Source organism: Schistosoma mansoni (genome assembly GCF_000237925.1).
Source record: "Schistosoma mansoni, WGS project CABG00000000 data, supercontig 0167, strain Puerto Rico, whole genome shotgun sequence".
Taxonomy (NCBI): Eukaryota; Metazoa; Platyhelminthes; class Trematoda; order Strigeidida; family Schistosomatidae; genus Schistosoma; species Schistosoma mansoni.
The window spans coordinates 159137-175416 of record NW_017386055.1 but is presented as its reverse complement, the minus strand read 5'-3'; the positions used below and the strand labels follow the sequence as shown (position 1 = coordinate 175416).

The 16280-nt window shown below is 39.5% G+C and overlaps 2 protein-coding genes across 2 annotated transcripts in view; one reads left to right on the top strand and one right to left on the bottom strand.

Annotated features, from left to right (window-relative positions):
* Positions 1-440: 440 nt before the first annotated feature.
* Positions 441-14715, top strand: Smp_067900 (cdc37-related). The gene is made up of 9 exons (XM_018797120.1): positions 441-535; positions 3201-3386; positions 3429-3533; positions 3575-3625; positions 5123-5362; positions 9391-9506; positions 11228-11348; positions 12290-12358; positions 14112-14715. The coding sequence occupies exons 1-9, from the start codon at positions 497-499 to the stop codon at positions 14352-14354; spliced, it is 1170 nt and encodes a 389-aa protein (XP_018646802.1). The 5' UTR covers positions 441-496; the 3' UTR covers positions 14355-14715.
* Positions 14716-16088: 1373 nt separating this feature from the next.
* Smp_067890 (proteasome subunit alpha 2 (T01 family)) overlaps positions 16089-16280 on the bottom strand; it is a gene marked incomplete at its 3' end in the record, with an annotated part of 4355 nt that continues 4163 nt past the window's right edge. Inside the window, exon 5 of the mRNA XM_018797109.1 lies at positions 16089-16188. Coding sequence (XP_018646801.1) covers positions 16089-16188 — 100 coding nt within the window. The remainder of the gene's footprint in view (positions 16189-16280) is intronic.

The following is a 16280-nucleotide window of genomic DNA, read 5'->3' as shown; positions in this document are numbered from 1 at the left end:
AAATTACCACCTTATTTTTTTGAGGTTGCGTCCAACTAACCTCCTGCCTCACAATGTGTTAGTTTCCGGCATCTAGGATCCCCACTGCCCTGAGACAGATGCACTCACTCGAACCACACGATAAAGAAATTCACAAATAACCACCAAACTGACTAGAATTAGTGAAGTTGAGTGGATAGAATAGGATCCAATCTACTTTAACGAATACCTCGAACTGTACCGAAACAACTAGAAGCCAGTGTGAAGAAATCAATCTGTTTATGCAATCTGGTGACAAGGATATTGGACTTACACAGAGACACCAAATAATAGCTTCACATCCGAAATGGGAGTTGGATCAACTACAGAATTGTTGTACTTTGTTGCTATTATTGAGGCCTTGGCTTCCCTCAATTAATGACTGTTACAATTGCATCTCATGTTGTTTGGTGGAGTTTGAAAATCTAGCGGATTTTCAAAAAGCTTCTAAGCTTTTCCTTGCATTTTGTTCCTCGGGATGTCGCGTCTCAACTATAGCAAGTGGGATCACATCGAGGTTTGTATTTTTCCTAAACTAGACTTCATATTTTCTGTTCCACAGTCATTTGTGTTTGCATGTAATTAATGTAATTTTCAACGTGATGAGATGATTTCTGGAATTCGATGCTTCTGGTACTGTCCTTGTCAGTACTAATTTTCACCAAATAATAATAATCGAACGCCTTATAACCTCAACATTATCTTCCAAATAATATAGGCCTTTGTTTTTATATAACCACATATTAGTGTTCTGGTTAAGATGTTATGCCTTCTAATCCAGAAAAGGCGAAAAGTAGACGATTTGGCGTACATTAGGCGAAAAATAGACAATTCAGCGGATATTTAGGCGAAAAGTTGACAGTTGAGCGATATTTGAAATGCAGAGTGACATAAAGGGGAAATTCCGCATTATTTCACTCAGGCGAAGAAGGAGATATTTTGGCGCATTCGCGCATTATTTCCTCCTTATTTTCCAATGAATTTTCCCCTTTATTGGTTGTTTGGGTAATTTATGGAAAATAACCAGTTTATTTCTCCTCTCTTAATGATAACTAACTTTCTCAACCGTTCTTTAAGCACGAAGTTAAGCTAAGTAGTTCAGGCAGTTTTGTGGGTGCTGAAGTTCTAAAGTTGACGCCACTTTAAACAAAGAAAACTCGATAAGGTTGGAATGGAAGGGCAATCACTATCAACTACAATGGGAATTTACATATAAAAGTACAGTCAAAATACAAGTCAGGCTACACAACTGAAAGTCAAGAATGTTGATGATCTGTGAATTCGGAGAATATAGTGTGATTGTGGCATCATGACGAATTTAATCTTCATTGCACTTCAGTTTAAGACTTCCTCGACCACTAACTAGAAATTTCACGTGTTCTGACGAGACATTAGCAGTGAATGTCAACATGTACAATTGAGATGTAACGACCTCTAGTTTATTTTTGACTTGCATCCCAGTCAGCATCTTTTGTCAGGATAGATAGAATAGGCATGCCTAGCATCTCCCTAGAATGTTTGTAGGCTCATCAACTTACTTGGCAATGCTACATGGTATCGTATGTCTAACGTCAACATTACTGGATTGTTTATTGCATTCTATATGCTAGGAGTCCATCAAAGACACTTATGATTGAAGGACGTTTGGTGATACGAAACAGATTGCATCTCAGTCTAATCGCTTATTGGTTGACTTACAGATTGAGATCTAGATGTATGTAACTCCATTCCTTGAGTAAATGGATAGTTGCAACTGTATCAGTTGGTTGAGAATGTGACTAATTTATATTACGTACAGGATTATATACTTAAATTTGAATTATGACTTGTCTATTTAAACAAACATGATTAGAAGGAGGCACCAAATACACATATGTCACTTCATCATTCGATTTGTGTGAGGGCTGGAGTACTACTCGGGCGCCAAAATCGAGGCCTAATTCTTTGACTATAATGTTACGATCTGATTACATAGAAAATACCAATGCTTCGATCTTCTACGTGTCTGTGAAGCTGTTTGCACTCATATGCATATATACTTAACATCTGATAAGAGACAATTGTTTTATACTATCTCTTTTCCGTTTCTTTAGTATTTTAGGGGCATATATATCTGATGCCCTCTTGTACCAATATTTATGTCCAAACAAATAAATAGACCTTCTAAGTGCCCCCAAATGCCCTGCTACGGCCGAGAGTGGGGAGAGTCTGCTCTCTCTCTCTCGAAATGCTCTGACATGGCCAGCGAATATATAGCCTCTGCCACGGAAGTCCTACTCACTGCCTTCTCGTGGCGGGGATGTTGTTCACAAAAGTGAGAGGACGAAAAGCGAATGTCCGGCGCTTTAACCGGGTTGGTGGATGTGAGGATCCACCTAGGGGAGTTGGAAAATCCTGATTCCAAACCAATGGTGTACATGGGCTCCAGTATCCTGAGGGAACAAATGGCGTACGAATCAACCGTTGATCACCGGCTACCATGGGACTGCATCTCCTCACGATGCTCCACTGCCTTGTGGATCAGACATTCAGGTCAAAGGCTCCGGATGTGGTCCCCTAAGAAAACCACCTGCTTCAGTTCGGGCACCTGGGCAGTGTCACAGCCCTCAAACAAATCGAATTAGATTTGTATGGCGCATATGTATCTGGTGCTTCCTTGTACCAATATTTATGTGTTTAAATAATAATAAAATAACGTATGCTCAACCACGATCAGACCATGATGTAACGCTAGTTTGTAAAGTTGTTGGTAATAGAACTGAGCTGATTTGGTTTAGTGATTATCATAACAAATGGTTAAAAACTATACATGTCTTAGAATTGCTCATAATGAGTGTGTGTGTGTGTGTATGTTCATCCTTCCTTTAAAACCTGGGTCCTAAAATTTCCTTATAACTTCTTTCTTTTCGTATACCTAGTCGTTTTTATTGATACTGATGTTACTAGTTCTGCTATGAAATTCTTCCCGATAGTATCGCTATGCTAGTGTGATGCGGTGACTAATTAACACACATGCATCAGGTTCTATGTTGCGAAGGATTGACTGACTGGCCGTCTATGTACTAAATAACAATTACTGGTATACGTAATCATGTACAGAAATGTTTGTTTTTAAGCGAAAGGATTATCACCGGCCAATTTTTAAAGATTATTTGTAACGTTATATTTCTATGTTCGTATAGGTTTCTGATGATGAAGATGATACTCATCCAAATATAGACACACCTAGCTTATTTCGATGGCGACATCAAGCACGCCTAGAAAGGGATGCTGCTTGGAAGAAAGAAAAAGCAGAGTTTGAAGAAAATTATAAATCGTTTCTGACTAAATATAACGAAACACAACAGAAATTAAATAAAGCTAAGGAGGTTTGAATTGTGGAAATATTTGTTTTTATTTAACTGAGGTAGGCTGGTTCAGACAACATGCAGGAGTTACAGAAAAAATTTGATGAACTCGAGGTGGAAGCTAAAGAATGGTCAGTAAAAGTGGCTGAAATACAAAAGAAAGAACGAGTAGGTTTTGTTCAAATAATATTCTATGAATTCTAATTCAGCTTAGACCTTTAAATATTGATACAATTTGCAAAGATGCGAAATCGAAGACGGTAAGTTGCACAAACTTTTATGAAGAAATTAACACTCTATTTGTAAACTCTTGAGTGTGCTAAACTATCCGTAATACTATGCTTATTCGTACACCATTTTTACTATTTAGACTTAGGTTTTGATGTAGTATATATAGTGGGAATCACGTCACAAAAATGTGAGGCGTTATGAAGAGGACGTAAAGTGGATTTGATAAACTGTCAGTGTTTTTCTTTTTAAGTATCCAACGTAGATTATAGTAAGCTTATATTTGTTCAAAATTAGATAAGATTTAGGTAAATATCTGTTGGTATCACCCCGCTCAGCTGCTCGACTTATGTGCTCCCATCCAGCGAGTTGATGTATGTCCTCCAACTCTGCGAAGTTGTGAAAGCTATAGGAAATATAAAGTAAGGGAGAGCAGCAGGCCCTGACGGATTTACCCCTGAGGTTTCTAAGGATGACGGTCCACTATTGGCAGTGAGATTGACTGAGGTTTTAGGTAGAATCTGGGAACTGGACGTAATCCCATTTTACTGGTCTCAATCACTGATTGTGCCAGTTTATAAGAAACGACAAAAGTCCTCTTGTGATAATCACAGAAGAATCAGTTTGACTAATATAGTGTCTAAAATATTAGCTTCATTAATACTTCGATGCCCAGCTATAGCTCGTGAAAAGCAGAGTAGAAAAAACCAGACTGGATTTTGACCTGGACTTGGCTGTATAGACCAGATATTCACACTACGTTAGGTCCTAGATTATAGACACACATTCAGACGTCCCACAATAGTGGTATTTCTCGACCTGTTGTAAGGTTTTTTTTACTAAAAGGAGTACTAAATAAGTACATTAATCTTATACAGGCTGTCTACTCGAACACAACTGGTCGAGTTGGAGCTTATGGCGAACTGTCATCATAATTGTTTGTTTCAAGTGGTGTTCGTCAGGACTGTCCACTCTCTCTATTCTTGTTTTACTTTGTCATTGATGTGCTCCTAGAGATAACACTCTCCTCATCTAAATTTCCAAGAGTTAAACTTTTACCGGGAGATTCACTTGTAGACTTAGAATATACTCATGACAGGTTTATTTGGTGAAGTCGCTGACAAAGTGCTGAGTCTTCTGATCACTATAAGCAACAATACAGGCATGTTTGGGATGCGATTCTCCCCCTCGAAATGCAAAATGTTGCTTGAGTATTGGGTTGCGTCGAGATATCCGTCTAGCAACCAAAGAACGAGTTTACTGCACAGCAGTTCGTTCCGTCCTACTTTATGGCTGTGAAACATGGCTGGTAAGAATAGGGGATATTCATAGGCTACTAGAATTCGATCATAGGTGTCTTTAAAGCATTGTCCATATATCCTGGGACCACCGACACGTTTGTTTGTCATATACATATATCAGGCAATTATAATTATGAATTCTGTCTGATTATTTAACAATCCTCTTTTCATTTTTTAAAACTACATCTTTTCCACACAAAAAATGTAAATCAACCATGAAAAATTTAGGTTATTAACTCGCCCAAACTTAAATATGAAGAGAATCTAGACTCAACATCAAATTCTGAAGAGGCCGCAGTGAATCGTTTAAAAGAATTTGTTAATAAGCATAATAAAACTATACGAAAATTTGGACTATTACAAAAACCATTAGATTCACAAAATTTTCTTGTTAAATATCCTGATTTAGTATGTGAAGAAACAGCTAATCAACTTGTAATTTGGTGTATTGATTTAGCTATGGAAGAGGTAAGCAAATTATTCTTGAATATTTTGTCATTCAATGTATCTTATGTTTGTAATTTAAAAGTTTTGTTATGTCAACAATATTAACATGAATCTTTGTAATCGAATATAGGTTTATGTTTAGTTGGATCTTAGTTATACTGTTTGTGTGTGTATGTATGAGTCCTGGTTATTACTATCCTTTGCTGTCTAGAGCGAATAAAATGATACAGGATTGTAAACTGTGATTTACCAATTGATTATTGAATGTTTTATAGGGTCTAGAGTTTTATTTATTTATTTAAACACATAAATATTGGTACAAAAGAGCACCAGATATATATGCACCGCACAAATCTCTTTTGATTTGTGTGAGGGCTGTGATACTGCCCAGGTGCCCAAATCGAACCAGGTGGTTTTTAGGGGGCCACACCTGGAGCCTTTGACCTAAAGGTCTGATCCAAAAGGCAGTGGAACATCGTGAGGAGGCCCCCAAATGCCCTGGTACGGCCGAGAGTGGGGAGAGCCCACTCTCCCTCTCGAAATGCTCTCACATGGTCAGCGAATATATAGCCTCTGCCAGGGAAGTCCTACTCACTGCCTTCTCGTGGCATTACTGTTGTTTACGAAATTGAGAGGAAGAAAAGCGAATGTCCGGCGCTATAACCGGATTGGTGGACACGGAGGGTCCACCTAGGGGAGTTGGAAAACCCTGATTCCAAACCAATGGTGCACATGGGCTCCAGTATCATGAAGGAACGAATGGCGAATGAACCTGCTGCTGGTCAACGGCTACCATGGGACTGCATCTCTTTACGATGCTCCACTGCCTTGTGGATCAAACCTTTAGATCAAAGGGTCGGGATGTGGCCCCCTAAGAAAACCACCTGCTTCGGTTTGGGCACCCGAGCAGTATCACAACCCACACCCAAATAAATGAAATGATGAATTCTATTGACGATACTATTCTCGCTCACACTAGAAGCAAGACAATTTACACTATTATTATTATTACCATTATTATTATTATTACTATTATTTACTACGTCGCTTTTTCACTCCCTTTATTCTCAAATTGTGTATCCTTCCTTTCCAACTTATGCAGTAGCTCGCCCATGGTGGAAACTCTGTCCTATCTAAACAATCTCCAGTCACTGTCTGGTTGAAAGTGAATGCTTCCATCGATTATGAATACTGAAGCAGTCTTTCTGAAACCGCGTACACCGTTCAAGCTGGCTTCCTTCAACGTTCGCACACTAATGCAGATCGGACAACAGATGGGGCTGGCTATGCCTTTAGAAAGTCTTAATGTTGATGTTTGCTGTCTATCCGAGACCCGTATTCAAGACTCTAGTGAAGTACTACAAATTCGCTCTCCATCTGTCGCTTCGAAAAGCTTGTTTCACGTGCCCTTATTTTGGGACTCTGTGGCATTTTTGTCTGGTCTTGCAGGCGTTGGCGTTGCACTAAGCACTAGGGCTGAGGCAGCACTAATCGATTGGATCCCCATTAACAGTCGGTTATGTGCTGTTAGATTAGAAAGTTCCATCAAAGTGAGAAAAAATCGGCGTGAGAAACGGTGTCTTTTCGTCATCTCCGCCTGTGCCCCGACAGATTGCAGACCGGATGCAATCAAGGATGAGTTTTACCGCCACTTAACAGTTCTTCTCCAGAAAGCGCGTTCGACAGATATTGTAGTATTAGCCGGAGACTTGAATGCACAGGTCGGGCGTCTAGGCACAGAAGAGAGTCGTTTAGGTGGCCGATGGGGACTTGTTGGTCGCCGGACAGATAACGGGGACCGTTTGCTGCAACTGTGCACAGACCACAACCTGTTTCTGGCTAGCACTAACTTCCGGCACAGTCATCGCCGGTGTGCCACCTTGCGTCCTCCCTCTGCATCTCAAGCCTGGACTCAGATTGATCACATCGCGATCAGCTACCGCTGGCGTGGTTGTGTACAAGATTGCCGCTCCTTTTGGAGTACCTATCTGGAGTCGTCCCTATCCTTAAAAATGGTTCACGTCGTTCCTGTAACAACTATCGGGAGATAAGTCTACTTCCGATTGCGTCCAAACTATTGGCTTCTGTCATTCTTCGTAGGTTGTTTAAAACCCGAGAACGATTGACTCGCGAGGAGCAGGCTGGTTTTCGTTCTGGTCGAGGATGCATTGATCACATCTTCACCCTCCGCCAAATGTTAGAACACCGTCAGCCTTATCGCAGGCCAACAATCGTAGTGTTTCTTGATATCATGACTGCCTTCGATTCGTTGGACAGGACTGTTCTCTGGGATTGTCTATTGAAGAAGGGTATATCTGAGAAGTTCATTAACATCTTAAAGGCCCTGTATACGAACACCTCAGGCAGAGTGAGGGCATACAACCACCTTTCTCCCTTGTTCCATTCGAGCAGTGGGGTTAGGCAGGGTTGCCCGATCTCACCATTCCTCTTCAACGTTGTAATCGATGACATTCTGTAAACAGCTCTGATGGCGGTGTGGACCCGCTGCCTGGAGAAAGACTTTGAGTGTGCGGATGATATTGTCTTACTGTGCGATGATTCTCAAGGCATGCAATGCGCACTTAATCAGTTGACAACTAGTGTCTGTAGGTATAATATGTGCTTTGCACCTTCCAAGCGCAAAGTATTTTTTCAAGACTGAGAAGACCCTGATCTTGCACTCACCTCGGGTGGTGAGCAGATAGGAGTCGAGAAGTTCGTGTATCTGGGTAGCTACATAAGTGCTGGTGGTGGCGCAGATGATGAAATCAGTTCACGTAAAGTGAAGGCCAAAGCGACTTATGCCAATCTAGTTCATCTTTTGCGCATTCGTGATGTTAGCTTGTCTGTAAAAAGTCTAATCTACAGCGCGTCTGTGAGAGCAGTATTTCTCTATGCTTGTGAAACCTGCCCCCCTCCCCCGATTTGAGGATGTTGGACAACTCTCTGTGTTTGATCATCGTTGTCTACGAAAGATTGCTGACACCCAGTGGCAAAACCATGTTAGTGATGCAGAGGTTCAGCATCGTGTGTTCGGGTTCAGAGAAGATAATCCAATTGGTGTCACCATCTTGGAACATCGACTTCGGTGGCTTGGACATATTCTACGAATGTCGTCCCAGAGAATTCCTCATCGTGCGTTATTCGCTGACGCTGGGACTGGTTGGAAAAAGCGGATAGGTGGTCAGTGTATGACATGGTGTCGTGGTATGAAAGAAAGCTGCAAAGGGCTGGCTTCTGTTGGACCTTCACGACTCCCTGGCTGGGATCCGAGGGATGGTGCAACACAGTGGCTAGAGACGTTATCAGATATGGCTCAGAATAGAAGCCAGTGGCGATCCTGCTGCAACCTTCTTTTACTTTCTACATAAAGAGTGGTTCTAACTTTCTTAACTGAAAGAGTCTTCTGGTTGTACATTTTAGTCCGCGTTACCTTTTCATCCTTTCTCTTCCTACTTTCATTATTTTGTGTGGCGCATATGTATCTGGTGACCTTTTGTACCAATATATATGTGTTTAAATAAAATAAAATCGTGAAGAGATGCAGTCAGATGGTAGCCAGTGACCAACGATTGATTCATACGCCATTTGTTTCCTCAGGATACTGGAGTCCATGTGCACCATTGGTTTGGAATGAGGGTTTTCCAACTCCCCTAGGTGGACTTTCCGTGTCCACCAACCCGGTTAAAGGACCGGACATTCGCTTTTCTTCCTCTCAATTTCGTAAACAACAGTAATGCCACGAGAAGGCAGTGAGTAGGACTTCCCTGGCAGAGGCTATATATTCGCTGGCCATGTGAGAGCATTTCGAGAGGGAGAGTGGACTCTCCTCACTTTTGACCGTACCAGAGCATTTGGGGGAATCTAGTCTGAAACTAGAACGATTCAGCTATGCCTGTACGCTCACCAGTCTTCAATAGTTTCACCAAGTGATTTCAATCTATTATGGAGTCTTATTTATCTTGTTTTCAATCCATATCATTATTGTTCCCGATAATTGTTCTGTTTCTCCTGTTGTTTTTCTTGGCTTACTTTTAAAATTCCATTAGAAATTTGAATTAATGGAACATGTTTCACATCAGTGTATAGTGATGCAATTTATGCTTGAATTAGCAAAATCACTAAAAGTTGATCCAAGAGCGTGTATTCGACCATTCTTTGCGAAGTAAGTTCAGTAATAATATATAAAATGTTAAGTATCATTAGCGAGATGGTTTAGTTTGATCATTTCAAATCCTAACATAGTGCATGCGATGTTAGATCACTTGGACTAATGATCAGTCAGTCACAACATAGAACTTCGTACATACGTACGTCAGTTCGAGTTGCCATACCACATCAGCACAGAGATGCAGTTGTCGATTCAAATCCCATAGTGGTAGAAGTAGTAAGAGTATAGGCAGTAATGAGAAAGATTGGGGTTTGAAGATGTTATTTGAGGAGTACAAACCAATGAAATAAATTTGAAAAGAGAAAAAGAAAGAAAGGGACATGAAGAATTCAGAAGATTAGAATTTGGTAGAATACAAAGAGTGGATGCACTTTCACCATTGCAAACCATTTTGAGCCATGTTATTTAAGGTCTCTAACCATCGGTTGCTATCATCTCGCTCATCCCAACCAGGTAGTCTACACCTACCAACATGGCTCAGTCCAATTATCAGTGACTTCATGTAATTGTGCCACGTTTTGGTCTGGCCACCCCTAGCTTTCTTCTAACCTACTCCTACACCATGAAACATTGCACGTCGGGACAGTCGGTGGTTTAGCATACGTAACACGTGTCCCAGCCATCTCAACTGATGAAGTTTTACAACTTCATCAATCGATTTGCAATGTGATCATTAGGACTAATGATCACATTGAAACTTGATAGATAGAATTTAATCATTTCTAAAAGACTAGACAAACACTAGAATAACCACTACACAGTGATCCTTAAATTATAAATATGATACTACTACTATACAGGTTGAAGATGATTCTACGTCTGAAATATTGATATATGTGTAAGTTATTGTAAAAGAAGGATGTAATACATAAAATGAGTGATGTATGTTTTATATTAGTGATGTGAAATTTAAATAGGTTGTGTTATGATTGATTGCAAACTATGTTCAAGTTGATTGCTTATATTTCAGCCTTTCTATTTGAGGTGGCTTCAGATACCCTGGTATGGTGTGAATGATGAAATCAATGAAAGTAGTATAATCAAAGCAGCTTTGCTCTATGCTTGTGAAACTTGACATCGCCGAATTGAGGATGTTAAGCTACTCTCTTTGTTTGACTATTGTTATCTCTAAGGGATGGCTGACATACCTTGGTAACACCATGTTAGTAATGCAGAGTTTTGACAACGACGATAATTCATTTGGTGTCACCATCTTGAAAAACCGACTTTGGTGGCTCGGACATGTATTACGAATGTCATTACAGTGAATTCCACGTTGTGCATTATTTGCCAACGCTGTGACCTGTTGAAAAAGGAGGAGAGAGATAGTCAGTACATAACATTGTGTCGTTTTATGAAAGATGTACATGATTGGCTCCTGTTGGTCCTTCACAACTACTTGGTTGGGATCCTAGAGTTGGTGAAACACTAGCTTGAAACGTTTATCAGACATGTCTCAGAATAGAAGCCGATGGCAATCCTGCTGTAATTTTCTTTCACTTTCAAAGTGATGTGTACAGAGAGCTTCACATTACTTTGAGAGCGTAGATATCAACATTTTATGATGTAATTGAAATTTTTCAGTAGAACTTGCAATGATAATGTCCTAGCGTAGATTCTACTATCAACCACAATCCAACTTATTCTTTTGTATTTTCTATACTATGTACTTATATATAATTGGATAACACTTTTTTTTCTCTAAATAAATTAAGATTTAAGAATCCTGAACCAGAATATCAAAAAGCTTTCAATGATGAACTTTCTGCATTTCGAGAAAGAATTAGAGCTCGAGCAAAAGTTCGTTTAGAAGAAGCTATGATGCAAATTGAAGAGGTAAAATCATATTCTAATTGTTTTAATATGTATATGAAAATATTGTTCAATAACTGAATATTGATATGGATACCATATTTAGTATAAGGATGATGATAACAAATAGAGATAGCTCATTTAGTTAGCAACAATTAGTATACTAATCTTTCGGGGCCAAGGTTGCTTAAACTAAAGTATGTCATGCAGGGTCCAAATCCGTGTCACCAACTGGTTGGAAACCGAGTTCCTTAACGGCGTTTTGATAAAGCAACTTACTCATTATTACTAGTGGCAGATTACTACTCTATATTTTCTTTGGTTTGAACAAACGGACAGTATGATACATAACTCCCTACACTAATGATGTGTGCAGTTCAACGTGGGTAGTTTTTGTGTTAGCTCCGTTCTTCAAAGGACCTTACCGCCGGAGACGGAAATCTGTGGGATAAGGCGAGGTGTGCATTTTTAGGGTCGACTTTTTCTAATCCCACCCCTCCTTGTGAGAAGGCAGCATCGCTGTCATGCTGGTTGTCTGAAGGAAACATCCTACTGCCGTCAAACCTCTGTACAGTCAGCAGTACGACTTCGCCTTCGGACCTTGGGTTTGCTGCTTTTAGTCTTACCGCTCTTCAACCGACCTGCCTGGCGTGGTAGGACCTTGAGGGACGACTGTTCCAGCCAGTATAGCTCGATTGGTTCATCACGATAGGCAAGCCCGACCACCACATCAAGGTAGCAGCAACGGTCGGGTAACTACTTCTACCACTATGGGGTTTAAATCGATAACTACATCTCTGTGCTAATATGGTATGGCAACTCGAACTAATGTACGTACGTACGAAGTTCTACGTTGTGACTGACTGCAGTTCAACGTAACGTCGAGTGCGTGGAGGACATGTTTACTTAGTAATTAAAAAAAACATAATGTGACTGTACGGCTAATTTCCGTTCTTTTGTTCTAGGAAGAAAAGCAAAAACGTCTTGGTCCTGGTGGTCTGGATCCAGTTGAAGTTTTTGAGTCGCTACCAACGGTTAGTGATACTTATTGTTTTGAATTTTTGGTTGTTTTCTAAAAAGAAACTTTACAATGAAATTTTTACAACTTACTCATTCTACCGATCTACAGTTCTTAGGAGAAATAATGAAATCACCAGCTTTATGATTAAGTTTGTTAGACTGATTTTTATATGCAAAGTTTTCAGCCAAACTAAAACCGTATTGGTCACACAGGTTTTCGAGAACAAACGGGACTAGACTTTGGTTTATAAACGTACTTGGTACCGTGCCAAAGTGACAATTACTTATTTAAACACAACATTAGTACAAAGGGAAACCAAAATGTATATGCGTCACACAAAATATTTGTTATTCAATTTATATATAGGTTAGGATACTTCCCGGTTGCTTAAGTGGAAGCATATAGTTTTCTTAGAGGTCACTCCCCGAGCCTTCGTCCTAGAAATCTAATCGTTAAGGCTATGGACGTGCAGTTCCGTCGGAGCCGCCAAACGGCAATAAGTTCATATGCTATTTGTTCTTAAGATCTTGGAGTCCATGCGGACCATTGGTTAGAAATCGTGGTTTTCGAATTTCACTAGATGGATTTTTCGTACCCATCAATCCTGTCTTAACGCTGGACATTGACGTTTCGTCCGCTCAATTTCGTAGACATCCTTGTCATGAGAAGGTAGTGAGTAGGACTTCCCAGTCAGCGTCCATAATATGCGTGGTCATATGAGAGTATTTGGAGAGACAGTAGATTCCCCTCCCTTGGTCCCATCAAGACATTTGGGGTCAGAAGTAAAAAAAGAACTTCAAACACGTACGTGGTCAAACACTAATTTGACCTAAAGGTCTAGTCCACAAGGCAGTGGAGCATCGTGAGGAGATACAGTCCCATGGTACTCGGTGACCAACGATTGATTCATACGCCATTTGTTCCTTCAGGATACTGGAGTCCATGTGCACCATTGGTTTGGAATGAGGGTTTTCCAACTCCCCTAGGTGGACTTTCCGTGTCCACCAACCCGGTTAAAGGACCGGACATTCGCTTTTCTTCCTCTCAATTTCGTAAACAACAGTAATGCCACGAGAAGGCAGTGAGTAGGACTTCCCTGGCAGAGGCTATATTACGTATGACCATATGATGGTATTTCGAGAGGGAGAGCGAACTCTCCCGACTGTCGGTCATACCAAGGCATTTGTGGGCCATTGTATTGATACTTCACACTAGCCTGGTGAATGAATGGTCACAGTTGCTTCATGTATGTAAGTTCCGGATAAACAACATATATCAATGGAAAGACTGTATAGAAATTAAAGTCGAAGTAATAACAACAACTAAGAGCTTTGGTCAGGGAATTTAATTAGGCATTTTCACCCGACTAAATTAGCTGGTAAATGAGTTTTTGTTGTAATTAAGAGATGATTCATCAGAAGCAATGTGCGTGGATGACAACTTCATACACAGGACCTTGACATTGCTCCAAAGGCAAGATATATTTTTAAACAAGTGACATGTTTAGAAATTTAGTCGATATGTGTCTTAGTGTGATTTATTCATAATCACAGTTAACAGCACAAATTACAGCTTTTCTTTGATTAAATAATCACCATCCCATTACTGACGAAATATGCAAAAATCCATCACTTAACCAATTATTAGAGATTAATAGCATCTATCCTCGACTTATGCGCTGTATATAATTTATATTCTAACAACGCTGATTATTAATGAATGAGGATAACTTACTTTTATCATTATTTTATTTACCACTCTACAAGAATCTTCAAGAGTGTTTCGAGAAAAAAGATGTTGAATTATTAAAAACCGTATTATGCAGTATGGATCCACAACAAGCTGAGTATCATATGAAAAGATGTGTTGATAGTGGCCTATGGGTGGATAATGCACGAGAACAACAAGAAGAAGACGGTGAATCATCATCAAACGTTAATACTGATGGCAATGACGATGTTGGTGCTACCATTCAAGCAAATGAAGAACTAAACCATAATAACGCCTAATATAAATTCTCTTGTATACTCTCCGCTATCGAGAAAATTTTCTCACTGTTTATTAAAAAAAGAAACGGTTTTATACATACTTCATATCAATTACTATTGAACCTTTGCCACAACCCTTCCCTTGTGCGTTTATCATCCATCACGTTATGTTAAAACGTTTGTTGGTTGAACTTCTTTTCTCAAAAATTAGTCCATTGGATTGATTTAGGATGTAAGCACATTGTTTCATTTCTAATTAATATGTGTGTAAAGAGTAATTCGTATGAACCATTTGTGGATTTACGCATATTTTCTTGATTGGTTTGTTTTTCTCTCACTTAGAAACGATATATCAGTAATGCAATAAATGTAATGACCTACATTTTTGTTTGTGTGTAAGTGCTACAACCGAAGTAGACGATGGTATTAAGATCCAAATCCGCAGTTTTATCATTTGCGAGTTGAGCGTGTTAACTACTGAGAAACGTCTTGTCGGGATTCACGACTGCCTAACTAATCTGATCTAACGTGCGAAAATATTACCGTTTCATATTCATTCAGTCACTATTACAGCGTTAGATTCAGTGAAAACGTATCAGCGTAAATTAATGTAATTATGAGAGAGGGTCACATCTATACACACCAATATCTATAAAAGTCATGGAGATAACAGTAAGCTGTGATGTTGACATTTATTGTCAGTCAGTCAGCTACAACGTAGGACCAGGCACACATATGCATCGGTCCAAGTTGCCATACCTCGTTAGCACAACAAGATGAACAACGAATTCATAGTAGTTAATTTAGTGGTGGTAGTATATAAGGATATAGTATAAGAAGGAAGATAGATATGAAGCAATTTTAATCTCAAGGTTTAAGGGAAGATAAAGAGTGTATATACCCACGCCATTGTGATCGATTCTGAGCCATGTCACCTAGAGTCTCCAACCATTGGTTACAATAGTCACGCGGACCCCAATCAACTAGTCTGCATCTGCCAACATGGATCAGGCTAGAAGTTAGTGACTTCAAGCAGTGATGCCACGTTTTGTTTTGGCCGCCCCTCTCTTCCAACCATCGCCAACACTAGTCAGCATAGCGCGTCGTGGTAATCGGTGTTCAGGCATACGTAACACGTGGCCCAACTATCTCAGTCGATAAAGATTCATCACCTCGTCAACTGATTTACCATCGTTTCCTAATACCCTGTGTCAAACACTAGTAACTAACGAGTATCTTCTACTCTTAATGGCCATGTTTTACAGCCGTAAAGAGCGAACTGCTGCGCAGTATACTCGTCCCTTAATTGATAGACAGATATCTCGTCTTCGCCATAGGTGACGTGAGTTGGTAAAAGACAAACGAGCTTTTTGAATTCGTGCTGAGCTTGTTACAACTTGCTGAATTTCTTATGTAATGAAATTCTTTAAAATGCACCGCTACTACTATTACTACTACTACTACCAGTGTGTACAAATAATTCAATACGAAAATTAACTTGGAATGGTTTTATTTGAAAAAAAAATACTTTCCTAAAATAACTTATGGTATAGCTGCTAAATAATCCTTCACTTCATCTGATGTTAAAATTCGAAAACCATTTTCATTGCATACACCAACTTCAATATTACTTTCAGTCATTTGACCTTCAAAACTCTCTTTTAAGGTTAATATGGCCGCGTGTGTAGCGTCTTCCAGTTCTAAATTCTCATTATATCTGTCAATGGAAATGTAAAGACGTTTTAAATGCATTATTTAATTGTTATAAAACAATGTTGAAACAGATAAAATTAATTTTTTTTGTATTTTGATTGTGAAGCAACAACTTGAATAATTAAATAGGAATAATATATTTGTAAAATCTCAGCGAATGAATTTTTAAATTAAATCCAACGTTTCGCCTGGCAATCTGGTCCAAGCTTTTTCAAGGAATTCCTTGAAAAAGCT